The sequence below is a fragment of the Cyclopterus lumpus genome, chromosome 19 (genome assembly GCF_009769545.1).
Source record: "Cyclopterus lumpus isolate fCycLum1 chromosome 19, fCycLum1.pri, whole genome shotgun sequence".
NCBI classification, from domain to species: Eukaryota; Metazoa; Chordata; class Actinopteri; order Perciformes; family Cyclopteridae; genus Cyclopterus; species Cyclopterus lumpus.
In genome coordinates, this window is record NC_046984.1 from 12,481,849 (window position 1) to 12,507,351 (window position 25,503).

The window sequence follows — 25,503 nt, forward strand, 5'->3', positions numbered from 1 at the left end:
AGCGGGAGGTAATCATGTATTTTTGAAAATATAGACCAAAGACCCTGGGAACATCCTTACGCTGTCCATGGACACTGATTAAAGAAATCCCCAAGTGAGGAAGCAGGCAGAGCAGGAGCGGTGGCAGCATGCTGCTCGCATATGTCTTGTATTTGCACTGACAATCAACTGAAATGCCACAAGGAGGTCATGAATTAACATCCCGCAATATGTCATGCTTTATTCCAGTGGGATCTGATAACACATGCATTCTCAAAGTTTCGATTTAAAGAGCAATTCAAGTCCATGACACATATTTTTGTATGGATGTAAAGCTTGGCCTGGTGTGAAGGCTTTGATTGGAGTGAGGACCTCCACACCAAACCTGAGCTGTTTATTAGAGGCAGTGTTTCATTGACTATAGGCTTTAGTAAGAGAAAACATGTCCAAGATGAAGATGGGCTGGGTGAAATGTTACATATAACACATAGTGAAATGTGCTAAAAGGTAGGAGCATATTCCTATTTAGATCCAGTACAGCCCCTGGTTTTAACCCAGAATGACTGTTCAATGTTCTCTTATAAGTGAATAAAAATATTTTTGTGATTTTTTAAATTAAATAAGGTCAGAGGCAAATCATGTTGCAACTGCCACACATGTACCCAACATATTTCAGAAGAGGGTTGGTGTGATGATTAAAATTATTACATTGGATAATGCACATGTAGGTGAACAGCTGCTCCAGCTGCTTCTTGATGCAAAAAAATAAAACAAAGCAATTACCAGATTCTCACATTTTTCATATTGTTAACAGAACACTGCCAGCATGTGACTCAAGCAATTATAGGCAGCAAGGTGTATAATTATAATGACATGAATCTCACACACAGCATTTCAGTATTTTCCTTTGCCAACTGAGAATATTTCAGCATTGAGAGGTAAATCATTTGACTCACTGAGAATGACACTAGACTCGATAGCCCCTCTGAAGAAGACGGTGAGGCAAAGGAGGTTTGCTCCCTGGTATAACCCTCAGACCCGCGACCTAAAGCAAACTTCACAAAAGCTTGAAAGCATATAGCGTTCCACCAATCTGGAAGGATCACGCTTAGTTTGGAGAGATAGTCTTAAAACATATAAAAAGGCTTTCCGCAATGCCAGAGCAGCCTATTACTCATCAGTAATAGAGAAAAATAAGAACAACCCCAGGTTTCTCTTTAGCACTGTAGCCAGGCTGACAGAGAATCACATCTCTGTGGAGCCGTGTATTCCTATAGACCTCAGTAGTAATGACTTCATGAACTTCTTCAATGAAAAGATTTTAACTATTAGAGGCAAGTTTGATGATCTCAACCCTCAACCACTGCCGATCTGTCCTCAAGTGGAGTGGCCTTGGAAACGACTGTATACCCTGGTGTATATTTGGATGGCTTTTCTCCCATCAACCTTGACCAATTGTCTCCAACGGTTTCATCAAACCTGTCTCTTGGATCCCATCCTGACATGGCTGCTTAAAGACGTGATGCCTTTAATTGGCATCTCTCTGTTGGATATTGTTAATGTGTCTTTGCTAACAGGCCATGTACCACATTCCTTCAAAGTAGCCGTAATTAAACCTCTCAAAAGTTGTTTTGTCTGAGACGTACAGGTGCATTCCCATTGTCTCAGTCAGTCAGTGTGACAGAAATATTTGTTTCGGCAATCTAAAACCTTTTAACTACAAACACCATTACCACGTTGATGTCATCCAGATTGAAAGTGATGCAGTCAATCAGTGAGTTAGTCATGCACTGACTGGCACCGCATGGAGTCTGTGCCCCTTTCCACTGTTGACGGATGAAGGGGTTAGTGACCTTTTTTCAGTTCTTTTGTGCGATGTGGCAGTCAATCAAGTCTGGCTGGCCACTTGTTCGTGCCGCAGCGGGTGGAGCAGTTCATAGACATTGCTTCATAACCCCTTCATGGCCCCATTAGAGGAAGTCTGCGAAAAGGTCCGGTAGATAAAGGAGGATGTCGTATGTGTACAGTTTGTAAAAACCCTCTGAGGCAAATCTGTGGTTTTGGTCTTTCCAAAATAAATTGAATTGAATTAAACATGAACAATTTAAATATAAATCATAAAATTTGGGTCATATTGAAGGTGTTGTTGTATTGGACTACAATATATTGAGGGGTGTTTCCTATTTATTGTCCTTCCAATTTACATGAGGGGGTAAAAACCTTAGAAAACACCACTAAATATAATGCAGTCCAGTACAAAACCGCTAACTCACTGGAATGTCAAAACATTTAATTAAATGAATGCCTCTATTACAGTGACAAAAAAACCCTGAGCACTACAGGCCTCGTGAAATGGACCTTTACTTTGATGAAAGTAGAATGTATGGTCCAACAGGTGTGTTGGATTGCATTAGAATATAAAGGGGTACCTTATAAAGTAGACACGGAGTATAGCAAGGCTGAAGAATGTATACCTGCATGCCCGGCCAAACGGATCATTGTTAAGACAACAAAGCCCCATGAAAGGGCTCCACCTTTGATTACAGACTACTGTTTGCATGCAAAACTATCAGCTGGATTGGATGCAGTAAGATCTCGCAAGACCCTGCTGGTCTTTTCATCGTCATGCTATATTACTCACACATGGCCGGTTTCATGAGCAACCACAAAGGCGGAGGAGAAGCCGTCCTCGTGGTTCAGAGTGCAGCTCCTCAGTGGGTGGCACATCCCTGTAACTGGGGCGTAACCTGGGCAACAGAAAAGACCACACAGCCCTAATAATCAAGTACCAGGATGTAGGTTGTGCCATTGTCATGCAAGGCTGAAGATCATGAAGAGCTATATAATAACTCTGGAACTAAGTACATTAGTACACGTAAAAAATAGGCTGTGCTGTGTGCTGATTACTTTGAATGTCACTTTCAATAATTAACCCACCTCAGTATGTGATCGGATACAGCAGATTGTGTTTAGGCAGTAACATTCTCAAAATTCATAAAAGGGACATATGTGCTAGGGATGTTTTTCAGTAAGTCTGCATTCAGAGCCCAATGTCATTCATTGACACTAAAGTACATCAATTCAAAAACCGAAGCCTTTATAGCAATATAAAAACATATCTTAAAAGCAACTTACTTAGTGCTAATGGACCGAAGATACCACAGAATAGATAGAGAGCATCTCCTCACTTTACAAAAAGAAAAGTCCTGAAGTAAACACGAAGCTCGGAAAAGTGTCACATTATCTGCACCGACATCACAACATTTCACACAGAGTATTCCAAACCTTTTAAGCAAAGCACAAACATTAAACATAACTCGATCAAGAGGTGTGCAGCGATTAGCGCATTTTGGTTTTGGTTCAGAAGCACGCTCGTCCTGGCCGTCTTTTGGCGGCTTTCAGATAAATCTGAGCTTTCTGACCATCAGAATACCTTTTTTTGGCATGCAGGTAAAAAGCAGAAAATGCAGCAGACAGACAGCCGGTGATGAAGAGTCTTAAAAAGCATCCGTTTTTTTTTTTTTATGTGGTGTTGAAAAAGAGAAACGTCTGCAGCGAGCTGCAATGTGAAAACCATATTTTGATCCAAGGTTCTTTTCGTAAATGTCTACAAAATGGACACATTTAACGCTGCGAGTGAATTAGCCAAACATGAAAGCAGCCGTGGAGCGTGACCTTTTATCTGAAAGGCAGATAAAAGGAGTTAGAGAGAATGCAGATTACATTTCCATGAAGGGAAGCTTTTGCACATTGAAGCAAACAGATTCAGCAGCAGCAGCAGCAGCAGCAGCTAGGGGTCAAACATGTGTGTCTCACTGCTGATGTCAAGAGTAAGGAGAGAGGTGGTCTCTTTCATCTGCTTGATAAACTCAAACACTGAACACACTGCCTGGAAAATGAAGTCCTCGGCACTTGAAATCATTCCCAAGATTTAATTTCAATGTATTTGTAAAAAAAAGTTACCAAACCATCATTTAGTTCATTCACTTCTCAGCTCCTCCACAAACTGGATGTATTTTTGTCTATTTATCGGCACAGCCACAATCTTTGTATTTGGATAAAGAATCTATCATCTCACAGTTAAACTTTGACAAGAGAGTGTGATGTCGGCTTGTGACCCTGAGACACGGCCCCGGGTCGGGCCCGACACAGTGCAGGGCGCCACAGAAACTGGGCTTGTTATGAACACAACACAACGGCAGCTATGGTAACATCCGGAGATGTGACAAGCAAACCAGGTAGCCTCGGGTTGTCTTCTGAACATGACACATGTGCTTTAGAAAGTTAAAAATACACACAGGTCAATGCAAGATATTGAACTTGAGCACAGAGGATGTTTGTTCTTTCTGAACATTAGGAGGCTCGCTTCAACATTTATTTTGAAGGGCTGAAAAGAAAAAGTACAGCAGAGACATATGCTAAACCGACAGACCATGTATGGTATAAAACTCCAAATCATTGCATACATGTATTATTAGGATTTAGTGGACTGGTTAAAATCAACAGTTAGTTAAATGAATTTAAAAAAAAGAAAAATTCTGTTTTTTCTCTACATGCCAAAAGCCTTCTTGAAAAATATCAATTAAAATTGTTGTATCCAGGGTGGCGTCAATGTCAAGTCAGCAAGGTGTTGGAAAGCTACTCAGTGATTACTTCCCTGTGAGGCCGAATTGGGTTTGTGACCTCAGCGGCAGCTTTCACTCTAAAGTTTCCATCGAGCTTACCTGGGAAAGACTTGAAGCCAACCCCTTTGTGAATGGAAGCAGATATCAGCACTCAGTCTGCACAGTCCTCGATCGAGAAAAATACAGTACCTTGCATACCTGCGGGACCAAAATCTTGCCTTGTGAGGAAGATGGCATGATCGTGGTACTCGGCGTGGTCGGGGTCGCGGCGCTGCTGCGTGTTGGCCCATCGACACACCTGCTCCAGGCTGCGGGAGGGGTTGCCACGCTCAATCAGGCTTATGGACTGTAAAAAAAACAAAACACCATAATCATTTTATCACTCAAACACCGAAATGGTAATTGCTCAGCGCATTCATTCCCTAAAGCAGTGTTTCCAAAACTCTTTTCTGGGGTCCTACAAATCATTACAACCCTATCCACATTAATAATAATAATAATGCATTTAATTTATATAGCGCTTTTCATAATACTCAAAGACACTTCACATAATTAAAACATCCTAAAAGCTAAAGATAAATAAATAAGAATAGCTAAAATACAGGTAAAACAAATAAAACAAATAAATAGGGACTTGTGAGTCGTTCCGACCCTGATAAGAAAGAAAACAAAAACAAACAATCACACATTAAAAGCAGTTCTGAACTGGGTTTTGATTTGCGATTTGAATAAGGAAAGATAAGGAAGATTAGGCCTTTTTGATAAAGAAGAGCCTGACCAGACGTTGCTACTTCATAAATGCATTTAGGCTGCGATAACAGACGTTTCTTTTGTCTTTGTGTTCGATATAATGATACAATAAGTAGGCTACAATTAACAGAACAACACAAACACTCAGTCATGCAGTTCAAAGGTGTTCTACAGATTTCAATGTTGAATAAAAAGACATTTTAAGCAAATATATTTGGCAGCCCTATTAAAATCTTCTGCCAGGTCGGGAGATTTGTGTGGATTTGATTTCTGTGGGTCTTTTGGAACGACTGCTCTAAAGGACACTGCTCTTGTAAAATGAAATAACGAACAGCCATAGAGAGCAGATCCTGCATCACTTCTGCTCAATGGGTCTCGCACACCAGATTTGCAACATATAATACTTGCATGTGTTTTTGTCCCCCCCTCTAACTGGCATTGAACTAAGACTGTTGTTGGAAACTGGAAAAAAAAGGATGTTTAAAGTGGAAATGAATGTGAATATTCTGTTTTGTTTTGTTTGTTAACGAAGATCCAGCGGTTTTAACAACAAAACTCAGTCGAGGATGAAACAGTGTGGTGACTGACAACAAGCCCGCTCACACCAGATAGTGCAAACAAATGGGCAAAACATTTGTCTTTCTTGTCCCTGTGTGCGGTGACACATTCAACATGTTCAAGCTCATCTAATTAGTGCTGTGTAAGCCGCATATCTCTGCTTTGGCAACCAGACACAAGTAGCATGCAACATTCCCAGCCTCCAAGCAGCATGAGTCCATTATGAAGATTAAAAGGCACTCAAGGGCAATAACTCACTGCTGCCTGTCACAATGCACACAATGTATAGTATCAGTCTTGACTACATCATTTGAAACCTGCTAACATCTGAAAACATGAAAGGTGACATAAGGTAGCATTATCGGAAACACTAATTATTAGATAGTATGTTTTGACTTTTATAACCAGAAAACTAATACATGGATGGATATTTATTTTCAGTATGTTTGTGAGCATCATCTTTGGTAAAAGACATTATGGCTGCCGTTGCACCTGTCAACCAAACAGTGGCCTGATGCATAATCAAATCACACACTTGGGTATTTTTCCTTTTTATTTTGTGTGATTATTTAACCATCAACAGATCCATTCCCTGATTGTGTTACAGCATCCAATAGCACCTTTGTGTTTTGGAAATATAACATATCATTATTTAGGAGGGAGCTTGGGCAAATTTGGGGATTGATTGTCTTGCCTTTTTGTAGCAAGTTGTGTGCTCACATGTAAAGTGCTGATTGGAAACCCAATCACATGTGAAACATCTGACTTTTTTTTATATACATGACACAACATGATCAGAAATTTGCCTAATTAATTAACTAATATGCCTGCTGACTCCAGCTACAAGTTTACTGTTCAGACGTGAGAGTGGTATCAATCTTCTCATCTAACTCTCGGCAAGAAAGCAAATACATAACTATTTTCTTATAAGAAATAGCTTTGTGTATTCTGACATACTTTTCACTCAGAGGTCGTGGAGTGATTGGCATATATAGGAAATAAAAGCAATGTGTGACATAGCTCACCTGTCGATACCCGACCATTATCATGCGAACGAGGACAACATTGATGTTGGTTCCCAAAGATTCATCATGGTAGATTTCATCAACCTGGAAGGAAAGGAACATTATTTGTCACTGATCTGAGGGATGAAAGAAACACATTGATGACGGTGTTTGGACAATATTATTTCTGAGGTACAGCTTCCCAGCAGCAGGCCGTCTAATCGTGTAGGATTTCTTTTTAGGCTTTTGGAATAATTATGAAATATGTTTAGCAACAATGGCAAACAACCCTGCCCCAGAAATGTGTGTGCTGCTATTTGGCTTTATAATAATGCTGTGGTATGTAGATGCTTAACCCAGGGCCGAGCTTGGATCCCTTACAGTCCAATTTCCAGTTGAGTGTGTTTTAATTTCGTCAAATGGTCGCTACATGTCGGCACGCCTCTAGGGCCCCAAAAAGTCAATCAACTGCTTTGCTTTGCAGTTGATAAATAAAGTTCAGAGGTGAATTTGTGACCCTTTTGGTGTGATCGCAGCATTAGAAACAGCTAAAGTTAATGTGTTGTCACACTATCATAATAATACTGGGTTTAAGTGAAGCCTTTGCAACCCTGGGGATGCCACTTTACTAGAGCTACTGAGGCACTGAGTGGGCATAAATGGAACTACTTTGACTTGTTTTTCTTCTGTTTTATTCCACACCGTTTATAGTGGCTGCTGGTAATTATGTTTCTCATTTTGTGTGGGGTCCCACAAGGCTCACAACTTGGTCTAGTTCCATTGTGTATATGCTCCCCCTTGATTAACGCTGTTATGCTGATGATACCAAGCTGTATGTTTAATTTAAACCTCAATGTTTATAACAATAATCGGCCATCCTGTTATTAAAGACATTGGCTAACTTCCTAAAGTGGAATACTGATCAAAGCTTTGGCAAATTATCCAGGATGTCCATGTGCAAAATCCTCAATCACCACATTAACCGAATAGTTTGGAAAATACAATTATTCGCTTTCTTGACATGTGTTAGGTGAGAGGATCAAGAACCTTGATGTTGTCATTATTCTACAGCAGAGGTAATGAACAGATCGGATGTTGTTTATCTCCATTCGCTTTAATCTGTCCAGCTGCTACTGATGAAAGCATATGCAAAGAAATCCTGCAAGTATGAATTTGCAATCCTGACACAAGAGACAGCATATGAACATAAATATCTTCAGAATTACAGGGACAGCCAAACATCTGTAAAGGCAAACTCTACCACTTGCACACGGCAGATTGACCAATGGCATACTAGCAATAAGTCATCTTTTTTATGTTGAGGTGCCCTCCCATATGCAAGCTAAATTACCTCCTTCACATCCACTGGCTATTGCATTGTTATTTACGGTAGTTTGATGTTTTCTTTCCGCCCACCTACCATCTGCTAAGACCTCCCCTACTCTACCTCTGATTGGCTATAACTTGCTGCCATCTTTCTGATTAACAAGATTGTTCAAAGGTTGGAAAGGATGATTACAATGTCCTGATTATGGGATTTTGTTTCTTGTTGCTATGCACTTTGCTTTTATGTTAAAGATAATGTTCATATGGCAACCTAATTAACAATAAAATAATAAAAATGGCATTTCATATCAAAAAGGTTGCTAACTCCAGGTAAAACCAAACAAATACCTAGGTTATCAAAGCAGAATGTTTTTTCTGTCATGAACGCTTTTTTCGTTATCTTTATTCAAAAATAGTGTGTGCTAGAGGTTATTTTTCATATTTGAGAACAGTGATGAAGCAAATGTGTCCTCTTTCAGACTCTTTCAATAGCTGTCCTTGTGCAAGCCGTTTATGGTTCAGATAAAGCAAAGTAGAGTTCTACTCTTTGCTAAAACACTAAGTGTATGCCTCTCGGTCAAAAGTATGACCGTGCAGAACAAAAGCTCTGTCACCATCAAAAGACTATCTTGGCTTAAGTCCAAATTTTTTCCGGGACGTAAGGTTACACCCAAAGCTTTTAAGCAAATATTCCATTCACAGCAGCCCATTCAGGTCAATAAATGCTCAAGTGACCCCAAATTCTCCCAGATGTGTTACGAGCTAAAATTCCTAGACTGGTCTATACTGACCTATATATACGTGTGTTTCTGTTGGACCCGAAACGGAGAAGCTGTTGAAAAAAAGGGGACAGCATCCAAAAAATGATCATCATAAAAGTTCCATGACAGCTTTTATAAATACTGAATTTGCATATTTTTCCTTACTTTGGACTAATTCCTCGCATTCAGCCTTTAAAAATAAATGAAAGAAAAAAAGAAAACCCACGTATACCGGGATGATTACAAAGCCAGGAGGAGCACACAGAGGGCTGGAATTGGAGTGTTGTGGCTGCGAATGAGAGTAGCAGCTGTGGGCTACAGGAGCTAGGTGTCCCTGGCTTGTGTACAGCGTCACACCGACGTGGACAAAACCTGGTCCACGCTCAAACAACACAGCCATTGTGCAGCAGGCACCTCGGCAGTCACCTTGGCTTCGCGCAGACAGGATGTTCAGTAATCAATCCCTTAGGGAGAGTTTCTCTAGGTGGTACTACACATTCTGCAGCCACGGAGCGGGGATTCAGAGGGATTTGAGTGGGCAGAGCTCTTTCAGACACAGCAAGCCTGTGGGCTTACGAGTGGGGAAAGTTGCGTGTTTCTCTTATCAAATCGTACTCCGAATGAAAGAGACTGTATAGATATTAGTTTTTTAAGAACTGGATTTCACTTTATAGCTCAGTCAATTTCAGAAATAAGGACTTGTTAAAATGATCTTATCCTGCCAGGAATCAGAAATCAATGCATTAGACACCAGCGTCTGCTAATTACAGCATGCTCTTGCAGCCACTGTACAGTATATACAGCCAAGGTCATTAAAATCAGATATTTCTCCGTGCCCAAGACGAAAATATGCAAAGAAATAAATACATCATTCCTGGCGCTGGTTTCCATGACTGCACGGCACAGCTCCCAGTTAACTTTCTAATTGGTCTAGTGCAGCTAATCAGACCACCATGCAGGGTCCAAATGGTAACTGTTACAGAGTGAAACCAGCACCCTGTGAAAATCTGACTTGAGGGATTTGGGCCCATTAAGTAGATTATGGTGGTAGGAGCTGGTGGAACCACTAATGAATGAGCTGAGAATTTCTTTTTTCACCTTCCTATCGGTAATCCATGAACAGCTCGAGAAAGTGGGGGTCTGGGAAAAGTGTGGCAAGGTCTGATGTCAGAGAGGACAAGGAGGGAAAAGTGCCTCAACAGGTAGCTGTCACTAAACACAGCAGCATTTCATGTCAAGAAGGGATATATATAAAGCTTAGCCTTTAGGGGAGACAACATTTAACTGATTAATTGTTCGAGCAATTTACTAATTACTAGTTCAAGCCTCTCATTGTTGCTGCTCTTTGTTTTATGTAACAGTAATCTCAATATGTTTGGAGTTTGGACTGCTAGTCAGACAAAGCTTTTTCACTTTTTACTTTTTAAAACGGTGGTGTTTTTTCTAAATATGTATTGTCATCTTAATATGACATATTTTTTAGACCAAACAATTAATCCAATGAATCAACAAATCAGGAAAATAATCAATAATAATCGGGACAATGAAATTAATGATTAGCTGCAGGCATGGACATGTCATGTTGTGAATTTGCGTAAAAGAGGAGCAGGTAGTGTGCATCCGACGAGCCTTTTTATTCAAACACCATAATGGACTTACTATGTTCATGAGAGTGAGAACATAATTCTGCACATGCTCCTTGCCGTGGAAGCGCACCACCGAGTCGTCCACAGCCAGCAGCACCTCGATGTTGTAGTCGTCCTTCTTGGCGTGCCGCCTTTTGCGCTCGGACTCAGACAGTTTGTGTTCGACGAGATCCAGAGCCGCAGGAAGGTCTGCGATCCCGAAGTCTGCCACTGCAACATATCAGCAGCACATAAAGTCAATTAACAGGCTGTGGGGATCTAATGCATGTATGATATCTCTTCTTTTCAGCTTCTGCAGTGATTCATGTCGGTATCAATCCGACATGAAACAAATGTCTGTCTTTGAGGTTCAGGATGCGCAGGAGGTATACTTTGGGATTATCATCAGGCCTGTGGACTTTATGTTTTCTAAGCCACTTGATCTCTCGTCAAAATACTCCCCTCAGACTCATAAATTGTTGGCCGACAGAGTGAGAGAGTGAGAAGAGTATTTCCTCTCAGCCCACATATAGACCAACTATAATATGTGCATTCATGGCCTAGCTGAGTCGCACCAAAATCTAAACGACATTCATCCATTTCATAAAGCATTTCTTCTGTTTGTCGTTATGATATTCATGCACAGTATGCTGTCTGAGTTGAAACGCTCATTGAAAGGAGGATGTTGTGTGAATTTTGTAATTAATGTCAGATGAATAAAAAAAAGTGGATTTAAAGGACAAAACTGGGTAAAATCAGTAAAATTGTAAAAAAAAACTTCTCCACAGTCAAAATGAATAAAAAAGTGAATAACATCTTCCTCGAGCAACTTCATGACTGAAGGTTGTTTCGTGTAGTTACAGAAACAGCGACGGAAAAGGCTAAATTGGCAACAATATTAATAAATCAAAAATCCAGCTGTATCACTTTATAGAAGAATGTAGCCTGTAGAGATAAAAAAAAAAAAAAAGAAGAGCACAGTGTTTTTCACAAGGGCAGTAACAAAAAAGGAAGGAAAGCTTAGCAAATGTGAATGAGTGGCTGTGGAATAAAATGAATAGATGCTGGGAAACGGGGGATAAATCCGTAAGTATGGTAAGTCTCGTCCTCCAGATGCTCATGCTATTGTTGTAGCAATTAAGGAAAGAAAAGGAATGCATAATGGCGCCGGGTCGTTTGACTGCAAAGGAAGGGTAACCCCCACCACTCTCTCCCCTCACTGGCTCCCCCATCCTCCCCTGTCCCCAGAACTACCACTGGAGCCCAGAATTCCTCACATTACCAGCTGCTTTGGGAGCGCTGCATCTGCTGTTAGGGCGAATACATATAGAGCAGTGATAGAAATTAGAGCTGGAGTTTAAAAGCTGTGTGTTTTAACTCCTAAGCATCGAATAATGTGTACTCAAGTTCAGTTTTAGACACCGGTTTCCTTTCATTCCAGGAGGTCAGTCAATCAGCAGGTATTACGCATGCTTTCATTCTTCTCAATTTCACATGATTGTTGTGTTGGAATAAGGACAACTGTGACAATCACAATGCGACTGTAGCGCCTGGGAACAAAACTCGGCAATTACTGACAACTGGCGTCAAAGGTCTCGTCGGGTACCTGGTTACCCTGTTGCATATAGTGACCATGTTAACAAACGGTTACCTATATTTACAAAATGTAAACGTAAGTTCAATATTCACTTGTCTTTTAGCTCTCTTTTGGTCTCCACTAACTCCTGAGGAAAATGCATGACTGCACTGCATCCACCTGCTCGTCGCTAACTGTCCGTATTCCACATCGTTGGTGCAAGTAGCATATGGATTTATCAGAGGCTGGAAACGAGGTTGATGAGAATGGTGGAAATCAATGGCGGCCTCATACAGCAGGAAGCTATTCTTTTTTGGATAAATAAAACACAATTACTAAAGTTCAAAGTATGTATGAGCTGTAATAAATGCCAAACCACTGGTGCTTTAAATGCAGTTAAAGCCCTTAAAATTCTGGTGCTTTATTCGATTGTATGATGCAATATCAAACACACAGTCCTGGCCGTTATGAACTTGTGGTGTGCTTAATAAACAGAGGCACTTACTCACACGTGCACACACTCACACACGGTCACAACCCACAAGCGCACACAGTGCTTTTTTGTTTCCACTGATGTCGGGCTCCTTCTCCGCACCTACCTTCATTGTGGAGGTCCTCCCTCCGCTGGCCCGTCTCCAGCTTTATGGCCGACCTGCGGTAGACCACGTGGACACGGCCCTTCACTTCCACGTCCTGTTGGCCCTTCTCGAGGGGCTCGATGAAAAACTCCCCATTATCAGTCCGGATCAGACCTGCCTGGAAAAAGAGGGCTTAAAATGAGTGCACCCCTCCTCCTTCAAAGGACGGCAAAAGAGGAGCCAATAATTATAGTGTGCCCGATCGTTTGGAAGATTTTGAGATGGGGAATGTTGCAGGTAGATACCATTTGAAGACGCTCTTTGAAGCCCTCCATCAAGATTTATTGAGGGTCACCATGATTTCCCACTGAACGAGGTGATGAGTAGCAATGTCTCTATAGCTATTCGATTCAATGTGTTTTCAGTTCAGTGTGTTGAAGTTTAACAAATCACTTTTCTAAGTACTCATTTCCTTTTTAACCGTCCTTATGTGCTCTACTTCGATTAGAAACGTCTAACAAATGCCGTTTCAACGACCTGCTTGTCTGCGCTCTCCAAGTGGCAAGTGCCGCCCGAGTTTTCTTACGAATGACTTCTAAATTGTTCTCGTGCTGTTTTTTAACGGTGCTTCCTGCCTTTCTAAAACTGTTTGCTTAGTTTTTTTTGCTGACAAACGTCAACATCTGCTGAAGCTGACTGTCTGATATAGAATTCAAGTGTAAGTGTAAAATGAGAATAAGTCGTGATGTGTCATGACATTCAATCCAACGTTTGAACACAGACATCAGGACGACCACGCTATGCAACTACTGTAACTCTGATGGCATAACTCTTACAGCATTAGATCGACATCCCATCAACATGTTCATCATACAAGGACCGACCGCGTAAACTATTTATTTTTCTTCTAAAAATATTATTAGTTATGCGATGTCACCTGAAGAAGATAAATGTGATTATTATCATGCAGTTTATTTGCAGTGTTTAAAATAAAAACAGACGGAGCACATGAGGTCTCCAAGGACCCCAAATACATCTGTGTTTTAAATGATATTTTAAGAAGCATTTATCAAAACAGTAACAGAAAATAATTATGTGAAATCATTAGGAACAAATCTATTGACAAAAACAAGTAAAGTAGGCTGAATGACAGAATAAAGCGCAGAGAGATATGATAACATGTGTACCGCCACATGAATCCCGGTTGGTAGGATAAGGGTTAAATAAATAATGTACGATACATTATTTCAAGTGTTTGTCTTTGTAACCAGCGTAGCGTTAAATTCACGGCACAGCACAAATCTTTTCGACTTCAAGTTAAGCCATAAGCTCAATAAAAAATGTTAATGATAGACTTTCTGGCAATAGCAATGTGCTTTCTGTGGCTCTATCAATCGTGTGTGCATGATGGATTAAGTTGTAAAATGTTACTCATTTAGCGGCTGGCTAGCTAGTTTGCTGGCTATCTTGCTAATTCCACCAATGCTTTCATGCTACAATTACAGACCATAAAAGGCACCACGTGAACTACTGGTCTTGGACTTTTCTTTAACAATAACTATTCATAATATCCGTTAGCATTTCGATTAGCTGATGCTAATCACTAAACTGCTGACAATTGTTATGATTATGCTTTCATACGCCACCTAGCTCAAGATCAGCCAGGTGCTAAATTCAATCGCAATAGCTGGGTTTTAACCTGTAGAGGGCACCCACGATGCATATTCATAAAACCCTACGTAGTATTTCAATACTTTGCACTAGAATGTCAAGATTTGGACCTGAATCCATCAACAACACGACTAAAACTGGTACATCAACTCTTTCCCTGCATGCTCCTTTTTAGCATCAGAGCTCTACTTACAACGCAGCGTCTTGATTGGCATTGCACAACACATATGTGAGCACAAACATTTGCACGCACTGATTTCCATAAAGTAAACATCCTCCACTTCAGGCCACTTTGTTGTATACCTAATGGGATTGAATATAAATATTTAGATGGACTGCATGGGGAAGCCAACGTCAAGCTCTGGTTCACTCTTACAGTTTCAATTTGGTGTAATTGTTATCATTCAATCAATTTTCTACATTACCACTAACATCCTTCTGCATTGATTCAGTAATATGAATACTTAAGAGTGAAAGCACAGTGTGTCATTTTAAGTCCTGAAAGGATTTTTAGAGCCAGACTGATGGCATTGTTCCACAAGTAATACAAGTATTTCTCTAAATGCTGGACAAATTACATTTCTCATGTAAATAGTGTAAATTACCATACACATAGTTTTCACCATTTATTCACTCCTTTCCCCACTTCATTATATTTAGCTTTTGAGAAGTTATATTTCCCTAGAGCATAATGTATTGTGTCCCAAGTGTACACTGCTACCCACCAGAAGAAAAATGAATGATTATTATTATTATTATTATTATTATTATTATTATAATCAATATTCTTCTATCAAGATAATTCTCACATGGATATTTAGTTCCCTCGACTTTACAGAGCTATTTATAGTGGTTCACTCTCACCGCTCTCATGGGGTCGTGAATATCGGACTTACATTCATCAGGTTGCTACAGACATGAATCCAAATAAATTAAAAATGTTGTGTAAATCAACAACTGTTTGTGGCCAGAAAAGCCAAAAAAGTTTTCAATCTTATACTTAAAACGTTTCCCTCCAAGTTACATAACCGCTTACATCAGTGAGAATGCTGGAAGGTGACTTATAACTTATTCTATTGTCCACAGGACATGTTTTGTCTGCTGTGTCAACGAAACGTCACGCCTCTGAGCTGTTGAATAAATGTACGTCGATGTTTAATATTCACAGCCTGTATGAGCATTCATTATCAGCATTAGTACAGGGCTTCTACATTTTGTATCGTCTATCCTTTGCTGGGTCATGGGAGGATAGAGACTCCTCGGACAGGTCAACAGTCTGATGGACAAATCGTGTGATGCTGCAACAATATTTGTCCAAATCCATCCAAAGAATATTGTTCCCTCATGTTTCCTGACACGCACTCTACCATGAGCTGTGTCCAATAAAGGCCAAGTGTATAATAAAAAAAGAAAAGACAAGCCGAACACACATTTCCTGTCATCCGGGCTAGAGGTGGTTTTAATTGGATTTTAAGTAACAACTTGCACTTGTTAATTAAGAAAAGAACATAAGACCCAAAGTCATGTAAATGAAGGACAAAGAATGTTACATCCTCTACTTATATAATTGTAGTTGGCATATTTCTTCTTTGTATTGCCATGTTGTTTCTATAAAGCTTCGGCACAAACTGTGCTTTTTGAATATACACTGCTCAATGCAGATTATTTCTCATATTCTGGCTTCTTTTCAAAGAAAAAAAAAGAGAGAAATCTATCCAGCCTGTCATCACTCATGAAGAAGGCACACACCAACAACTCTCTGGCAAGAATGTGTGTATTTACAGCTGCAAAAATAAATCTAAATACAGTGCAGTAAAGAGAACATTGTGTTGGGAAGAAAAAAAAACTCAAGATCCTCGGCCTCCTGTCGTTCGGGGCTAACAGCACAAACGCCGTGAACTTAAGTGTGGACATATGACAGTAAGGGAAAAGAGGAGTGAAAGAATCTGACCAGGAAATGCCAAGTAAGACATGCTCGAATACTTCCTCTGTGGTCTCTTATTTCAGCAGTGGGTGGAAAGAGAAGCCGGGTCTGTGAGAGGAGAGAGCAGCAGCATCTGGAAGGGTCGAGGGGAGCCAAATGTAAACATGTGTACACTGCATGGTAAAGTCTGGGCTGGGGAAGGGTGCACGCTTGCTGTCAGAAGTGGGACGGGGACACAGAGCTATTGGATTTTCAGCTAACCTCAGCGTTATTAATACCTTCACCCCCACTGGAAATTTAATTGAGATGAATTAATAAAGTCCTGACAACGATGCCAGCCTCTCAAATGTAATGATTTATTGTTTTCCTCTGTTTCATATCACTGTAAATGCAATATCTTTGAGTTTTGAGCTATTGGCGATGCCATCTTGAGGTCTAACTTAAATCGGCCGTTTGTTAGGTGATTATTATAACCACACAATGTCACTTGAAAATCAGAAGATAAATTAAAGATTTCTTTCCCTGAAACATTGCACAGCGGTGTTTTTTCCACCACATTGGTCAAGACTGAAATATCTCACTAATACTGGATGGATTGGAAGGACATTTGGTTCAGACGTTGCTCCACTCATTTTATTAACGTTGGTGATCCACTGAATGTTTCAGCACCATCATTAGGTTCAATTTGTCATATAAAACAGTGTTTATTAGGAAAAGGAAGCATAAGTCTTCTCTGTTACACTAAACTGAGGGAAAACTGATTATTCGTGGAAGTGTTATTGCGGCAAAAAACACGTCATCCTCACCCACCATCGGAGTTCAAATATAGTGATTAACTTGACTGGGTGAAATGATTGAAAGTGATGCAGACGTCATTACGATGCTCCCTATAAGTGTTCAATCCCCGGGGTTTATTTTCAGATATGCAGTGCTCAGTGGAGGTCAGGATTCTGAAAAACCCTCTGAAGTGAGGCAGTCAGGCATCCAGTCGTGTCACGACACCACACACATAAAAGGCAAATATAGTTAACTCTTAAGCACACCAGGACACTAGATTCCACACAGCCGTAAGAGCAACTTTGAAGGTGGATACACACACCGTACGTCAGTTCAAGAGAGACCTGCTGTGCAAACTAGCAGATGGAGTGTGTCACCTGCTCAGTGCAGTATGCACCGAGGCGAGGAATAAATGAGGCAAAAGCTGCTGGAAATGTAACTATTTCAAAGATGACAGACACGGGTGAAGCTTTTTAGTTGAAGGCAATTCATAACAAATCCTTATAACTGGTCATTGTATTTTTCATAGCAACTTGAGTAAGTAACAAAATCCACATGAAGCTATAAAAATGTATTTATGCATATTGATCACTGGCCTAGATTGTTTTCCTGACATCATTTTATAAAGACACAACACACTGCTGGCATTAAACTGTTTTAATCTAATGGAGATGTCCATTAAGGCGCATTAATGACTGAATATAGAAATGGAACTAGTGCTACCGGCTATGCTTGAGCTGCATTGTGCAAGGAAATTAAAGTCCAGCCATCCTTCCAGGGGATCAACCTGTAATTTGTGGCAGATTGTTTAGAGACGTGTCATTTCGTCTCCAGGCGTGCTGCTCTTTGTTGGTCCACCAGCCAGACACCGAGAGGCAGAAAGTAAGAAGGTAATCCACTCTTCACTGCTGAGATCAAGGCATGCTCACACATTTTCCCGTTGTCACACAATATGGTGGATCAATGGAGGATCAATAAGCCGGGGAGTACATCATGGCTGAGTGGTGCTTGACTCAGCAGAGTCGCATGTTTGAAAGAATTGTATGAGACGGAGAAGGGATTTCCACTCGAATTCCTTTTTTATCAGATTTCACATCTCATTGTGCATAAAGGGCAAGCATAGCTGGTGATCATCACGACCAGAATAATAAAGAGAAAATTGGGCTTATAATTACCAGCACTCATTTGTATGAGACTGATATCAAATAAGAGGAACATTCTAATAATAAAAGCCCTTGAGTATAGGCTGCTGTGAGCGGCTAATTGGATTTGCAAACAAAAGGTAGTGAGTTTAAAAAGATAAACCCTCCTTTTAATATCAGTATTGGTGTTGCTGTTATTACTATTTGGAGGAGTAGAAGGATATATTGCAGCAGGAGGAGTACTAGTAGCAGAAGTAGTTGTCGTATAGAAAAAGCAGTTAAAGTAATGGTCGTAGTTTTCTTCAGACCTTCAGTCTTGTAGCTTTAAACAACACTTGGTGGTAATTAAATATATGTCCATTTGAGAATTATATATTGTGCACATTTTGTTCCGTCTTTTCCATTTTCTTCTGTCCAGCACCCAGTATTCATCGTCTAGCTTTGGGTGCTTTTGTAATTGTTTTTTAAGTAAAAGTAGGACATTATTACCCTTAGTAGTAGAATAAGTAGTAGAGAATAAGCAGTAGTAGTAATAATGTCTAGAAGTAGTGGTCATAGGAGACGTAGAGATAGTAGTATTAGTAGTAGTAGTAGAAATAATAGGATTAATACTAGCAGTATCAAAGGTACATAGTTATAAAAGTGGTGTAAGTAGTTTTAGTACTGGTGGTAGTAGTAGTAGTAGTAGTAGTAGTAGTAGTAGTTGTAGTAGTGAATATGTAATTGATATGCGTGTGTGCAGTCAGATTTTAAAAAATCTGTTAGTTAATTTGCTATTTATTATTGATGTGATGTCGTTATTGATTTACTGGTGTCTGCGAACTGTGTGTGTGTGCCTAAAGTTATGCATGTCCTATATCACAGTGTGCATTTGAATGAGCACACACACACACACACACACTAACACATGTTGAGACAGACACACTGTAACGTTAACTTGAATGAAAGGAAATAAGTCATATGTTGGCTGAGGTGTCGGGCTTTCACTGATGGAGCTCTTAATTTAGTGCCTTTATCTTCGGTGCCAGTAGAGAACTGGAACACCGGAGGATACTGGAATACTGGACTGGGACCAGGCCTGTGCCGAATTCCTGCAAACATGGATGAATAGAACAATTTATGCAAGTATTTTCCAACTCCAATGGATGGAAAACTGCCCCACCAAACCCCCCAAAACGTAAGCCTGCTGACTGTTGCTAGGTGGCTTCTCTCTCTTTCTTACCGATGCACACCGAAATAGCATTCTCCCAAATGCGGTTATCCGGCACTCGTGTTTCCATCACACATGTAATTCAATCAGCCCGTCATCTGCGCTAATACCCAACACATGAGCAGCACCAGTATAATCATAGCCATCACTCATCGCTCCACAACAATAGCACATGCTTGTCTGGAGCGCACAGCTGTTGCTATCTAGCAGGAGTTCAAGTCCGAGGGGAAGATATCGCATGTTTGTCGATTAAACATAATCTGCATTCAAATTAAACTGAAAGTGAAGGTGTTTCAGAGTAAGTTCCCGTTGACTTTCTTTCTGACAGTCTGGGAACGCTGTGAGGCCAAATATATCCAGAAGATATAAGATTTATTTGCAGCTTTAATGTATTAATGTATTATCTGTGTGGAGCTTGGAATGCCATAAATCTAGCTTCTCTGGGCACATGGTAGGATAACAAATTAATGTAATCTGTAACTGGTGATGTCATGCCTCAATGTTAGAGAGTTCTCTCACTGCAGACGACACACTGATAGCAAAGCGTGTCGTATTGAAGCAATGAAACAATTGAAGTAGAGCAAGGTTCGGAGTTGAGATGACGGCTGCTGTGTTCTTCAATTCTGAACTCTATCTATGCAACTGTGATATGTTGTATAGCCCAATAAAGTATGTGTGTGTTTGCTATAGGGGAACAAATCCAACATACTTTTGAAGGTTTGAGTGCTGGTGGTACGTGAAGACATACAGCGGAGTGCATCTAAGAGATCTGGCCCGCATGCCGCGACCTCAGCCTGATTCACGAAGTCTTCCTTCGAGATTCGCTCCTTTCATCATACATCTCCTGCATGTCATTTCACATCAATCAGATACTCAAGACTAAATAATTTGCCTGTGAACTGTCTGTTCGCCTTCAAATGCCTCTCGAGCACCCCCTCGCATGCACAGACAGGTCTGTGTTTATGTTGGCTTTGATGCAAGGAAACACATGGAGCCTGACTCGAGCCAAGCAGATCATTTTGCTTGACTTCTTGGTGCCACCAGAACACATGTTGTGACGATCAAAGCTTTGAAATTGGACATTTGCAAAGACAGAAACGGCATTATACAAAGACCTCATTGGCAGTAATATTACTTGGATAATATTTTGTACTGAAAGTAAAAAGTAATGAAAACGGAGAGAAGGAATTGCTCTTTGTTGTGATTTGGAACAGATCTTTCAAGAAAATTAATATCACAAAAAACGTGTCAAGGTTCCTAGCATGGGAGACACACACACACACACACACACTGTCACATGCAAATATCCATCACAAACAATCACAAATGCTTCACACAATCCATTTCTGGAGGTGAATATGCTCATGGTACAGTTTTTTTTACAGTTTTAAACATTCAACAATCTCAGATGACATGAATGTTTGCAAGTCATAAGCATGAAGATCTTTCCTTTATCTACCGTCCATCCCAAGATGTCGTCATTTAAATAAAGATAAGTTGTGTTAGCTTTCAACAACAACACACCATGCTGCTCACACCAGATGGGGGTGGCACGACTAAAGAAAGTCTGAGTTGACTAACAGTTGACTGCAATTTTGTCAACTAGAAATAAATTAATTTAGTCGACAAATCTGTCAAACTGAGTTTCTCCACAAAGAATCACACAAAAGCACCACTTTAAATCTTGTGTTTACCAGAGAGGTGCTCATATGTTTTAGACAAAAGACAAAATAAAAAAAATAGACAAAAGAAATCTTAGTCCACTGTTATGACATGAATAAAGATGGATTTTTCCTAGGTTTTTTTTTCAGCTCCAGCGCAGTTTCTTTGTGTATATACCGAGAAACCATGAGAGAGAGAAAATATAGCGATGACGACATTGAAATGGTAAGACCATTGTTTCTTTGTACCGTGCTGATCGAAAAGCTCAATTGTCCTGAAAAAACGCATCAAGAGCACAGAGAGGAAATTGTGAGCTTGTGAAAATGAAAGCTGCCAACATTATAAACTTCAATCAAAGGCCTAAGTTTTCTCACGTGAGGTGTGTGTGATAATTTATAAAAAGGAGTCATGACTGAAAATGCTTGTGTTTCTGTCTGGCGTGAAGCGTTTCACAAGCTCCTGGTTCAGAGGGTTATCTTCAACCTCATTCCATGCTTGCCTTTTCTGTCATAACAATACACCGGGCCGACTCATAAAAGCTAAGGCTGACAATTCATATGTCAAATTCACTCTCAATTGCTCAAGTGCAAACATCCAGTAGGGGCTCGGCTTGGCTCACCTCCCAATGGCTCTGCTTTATTTGCAGCAGCGACACCGTTTTAAAGTCAGTGATGACAACAAATGATAAATGGATTGGTGGTAATGAACTGACACACAATGACACACAATGCTCTCAGAGAAGGAGAAGTCTGCGGGGATTGTGGGATATCATTGTTTGGCACTGCTTTACTGAGTCCTTTAGCATCTTTAAGCTCCCTGTTTTGGTTTTACGCGTTGCAACTTTATGGTTTCAACTCTCTCGCTGCTCTCATCAAAGCCAATGTCAGCTGTAGCTGTAACAGTTTTCGGGCAAAAAGTTCCAACCAGACCAGCTGTTGAACTAAATAAAGCATTTGGCAGCTAAAGAGGCTGATACTTTTCTCAAGAGTTGGTGGAAAAAGACCAATAAAGAAAGGGAAGATTGGGCACACATTTGACAGGTGGCCGGAGACAACGAAGATTATGGCTAATATTGCTTTTTTTTTTTTTTTTTTGCACTGCCCCCAAGTGGGCAAAACATTAATTGATGCAGGTTTAAGTGAGAACATTAAACATTGTCTAGCTAAACTGTATGCATCAGCATATATCTATATTCCGCCAAAGATTAGAGTTAGAGACACAAATATTAAATGATTCGCATTTGCTCACGAGTTTCAATAATAGGTTCATATTCAACATATTTCCAACTCTATTGCTCCTGTCTATTCTCATGCACAACTGTTTGAGACGTCTCAGAGCAAACGACCAACTACAAACTGACAGCCCCCTCTCAAGCCTACACAGGCTGTGTATGTCTGATGCTTAAAAGATGCAGTAGATTTCAGATGGAATATTGTTTTTATGTATGTCGGATGCACGAGCAAGCTTCGATCAGATGTTAAGCACTTTCTGAAGAAGACAACTCCCTAACACTTTGCATTCTGTCTGACACCATACCAAAGAAGAGAAAGCATCTTTTCTCCCAGGTGCATCCCCTCGCCATCAGACGTATATATTTCAAGTATGCATTTACTTACCAGTCCATCACAATTGCTGATAGCCACAGAGGCCTCCGGCATGTCGCTCACGTCTCCAGTGAAAACACAGTCCCCGTGGATACGTTCCTTGGCCTTTTCCACAAAGTCCTCTTGCCATTCCACAAAAGCCCCCGGGGCCACCAGCCTCCTGTTGGCCCTCAGGCGGAGGTGCAGTTCTTTCCCAAACACAGTGACATTGAAAAACAAGTGCTGCGCCGGGACGTGGGTGACCGGGGGCATCTCGGGGGCACTGCGAGCCACCCTTCTTTTGGTGCCAAAGGCCGAGGCGCCATCGCCATCGCCATCAGCGGCTGCAGCACCTTTACTTCCGTTTCCAGCAGAGACCACGTGAGAGATGTACCTGCCACGGGAGTCTGTGCTGAATGGCACGATAAGACCATATTCACTTAACTTCCCAGAGAGTTGTTCTGATGGGACAGATAGTGTCAAGTGAGAATCACATACACAGACCTGTGGCAAGTTCTTATGGAAAAAAAGACTATATAGCAAAGTAAGCTGAATGATTATTAAGAGAGGAGAGGAATTAACCTTATGTCATACTTATTATTATATAAAGCATACACAGGCAACTCAGAATGAATGTTGGTATTATGAGCACAAACCCTGTAGACATAAAGGAAACTCCAATATTTTAACTACATCCATAACAGTAAGGCTGTCAGACTGACTATGTGGTCCTATCAACAAATAGGCCATCATTTAGCTTCACAATTACTCAACAGTTAGACTTCAGAGAGCGTTTTTTTGTTGTTGTTTTTTACACAAAAGAAAGTAAGTGGAGAACTCACCATGTGTTTCTGCAGCGAAAATTGTATCCAAAAATAGTTGACTGAGTGAGAAGCACATCAATAAATACATACAATCCATAGCGAGGGCTATAGTGTGGGAGCTGCCACTTCAGCGCTGAGTTTTCCTTTCTGTTGTAAACTTTGAGCCAGAGTCCTTCCTCCTGGAAAGAAGAAAAAAGAAAAAAAAATGAATGCAGGAGAAAAGTCCTCAGAGTTGAGCTCCAGCAGAGCAGCCGGGCATTTCTCTAGACGCCAAACTGACGGATATTCACAAGTTGTTTCCAATCTTTTGGTCTGTGCTGCACTGCATAGACCAAGTCTGCCCCATCCATTTAGGGAGCTATGGGGGGATATCTGGGGTGCTGATGACGACAACTCTCCGGTAAAAACCGGGACGGCTTGAAGAGGGTAGTCCAACTTTTTTTTTTCTTCTCTCTCTCTCTCTTTCTCTCTCTCTCTCTCTCTCTCTCTCTCTCTCTCCTTCGTCTCTTTCCTTCCTCAGATTACTTCTTTTTAAAGCACAGGAGAGCAAGTTAACGCACGCCTACGTTGAGAGGGGAAAAAAAGTCGGAAGGAGTTCAGATAAAGTGTGCAGAGACAGAGTGTCCCGGTGGTGAAACATCTGCCGACCAGTCGTGCACCATTACGCACCAATGGTTCGGCTGCGGGACTCTCGACTGCTCAACTTGAAGCCTCTTCCAGCCAACAGTGGGAGCGCCTCTCTCCACTAAACAAGCACACATTATTATTATTTTTTTCAACTAACAAAAAGAAACTGGAGACGTTATATATCATCATGTCCACCTAATGTTCAGTTGAAGAGGGCAAAAATATCAGCCATATATACACATGGTAATAACTCATACGTGTTGACACGAGTCCACAAATTCACTCAGTGATAACATGGCAATACATCAGGGATGGCAGAGGTCAAGACTTTCCAATGCACGTGCTTGAAGAATTATTTTACAGACATGCAGAAGACAGCTCACAGAAATGCACCCATATGACAACAAATCAAAAAAACGTCAAAGAAATATAAAATACCAAAACGTACTAATATTAAGAACATCAAACATGTTTAAAATACAGAAAAAAAAGGAAAAGAAAAAGAAGATCAGACCAAAAGCAGCGACACTTAAAGAGAGATTAAAGGATGAATTCACATTTGCCTCCAATGGAGTTTACATTTATGCTCATATGATCATATGTGCATTGAAACCGTTTTTGGTGCCTGTAATTGTTCCTTGTGTTGATTTTTTTCGCAAATGTACATTATACAAATTCAACCAAAGCTAATAATATGAGGCTTCAGCATTTGGAGGTCGATAATATCTTTCAGAGAAAGATGTTTTTTTAGTAGAAACTTCCCTCTTTGTGTCACTTACTGTGCAATCTACAGCGGCTCAGCGAAAGAATTTCACACTAAACATAATCTAACTCTATGATTTCTTACACTAAAATTGTGTTTTCTATCTCTGGAGGAACATTTACAATGCTCAAAATATAGCATATATGATACTGTTTTAAGAAAGACTTGAAAAAAATGTGCACCCATCTTATCTAGCCGAATAAAGTGCATTTCAAAGTAGTGTCTATTGAATACAAATTCTAGTATAATCAAAGCATGCATTGCGTGCTCCGATGTAGTGACCTCATGCAGACCTCATCTCACATTTTCATAATCTGGGCTAATCCTGCAGATGTCACTGTGAGCAAATTTGCAGAAAGGGAATCAATCCAACGCCATCATTGGAGGCTCAGAAGGTGTGAAAACTCCACAGTAGATTTCATGACAGCCTGTTAAAACTTTGGATGACTGCTCAAGCCACCAGGACTTCTTCTTTTTTGTTTTGTTTCTGGCCCTGGCTCACCCTGCTAGAGTCCAGACTTTGTCAGACATGACCACG

The 25,503-nt window shown here is 40.5% G+C and overlaps 1 protein-coding gene across 1 annotated transcript in view; it reads right to left on the reverse strand.

Moving 5' to 3' along the window:
• LOC117748710 (A disintegrin and metalloproteinase with thrombospondin motifs 14) overlaps window positions 1-23,672 on the reverse strand; it is a 33,019-nt gene extending 9,347 nt beyond the window's left edge. The window contains exons 1-7 of the mRNA XM_034558729.1: window positions 23,594-23,672; window positions 22,785-23,212; window positions 12,804-12,960; window positions 10,663-10,859; window positions 6,938-7,021; window positions 4,794-4,950; window positions 2,621-2,726 (exon numbers count right to left, since the gene is read on the reverse strand). Coding sequence (XP_034414620.1) covers window positions 2,621-2,726; window positions 4,794-4,950; window positions 6,938-7,021; window positions 10,663-10,859; window positions 12,804-12,960; window positions 22,785-23,212; window positions 23,594-23,672 — 1,208 coding nt within the window. The remainder of the gene's footprint in view (window positions 1-2,620; window positions 2,727-4,793; window positions 4,951-6,937; window positions 7,022-10,662; window positions 10,860-12,803; window positions 12,961-22,784; window positions 23,213-23,593) is intronic.
• Between the last annotated feature and the right edge of the window lie 1,831 nt (window positions 23,673-25,503).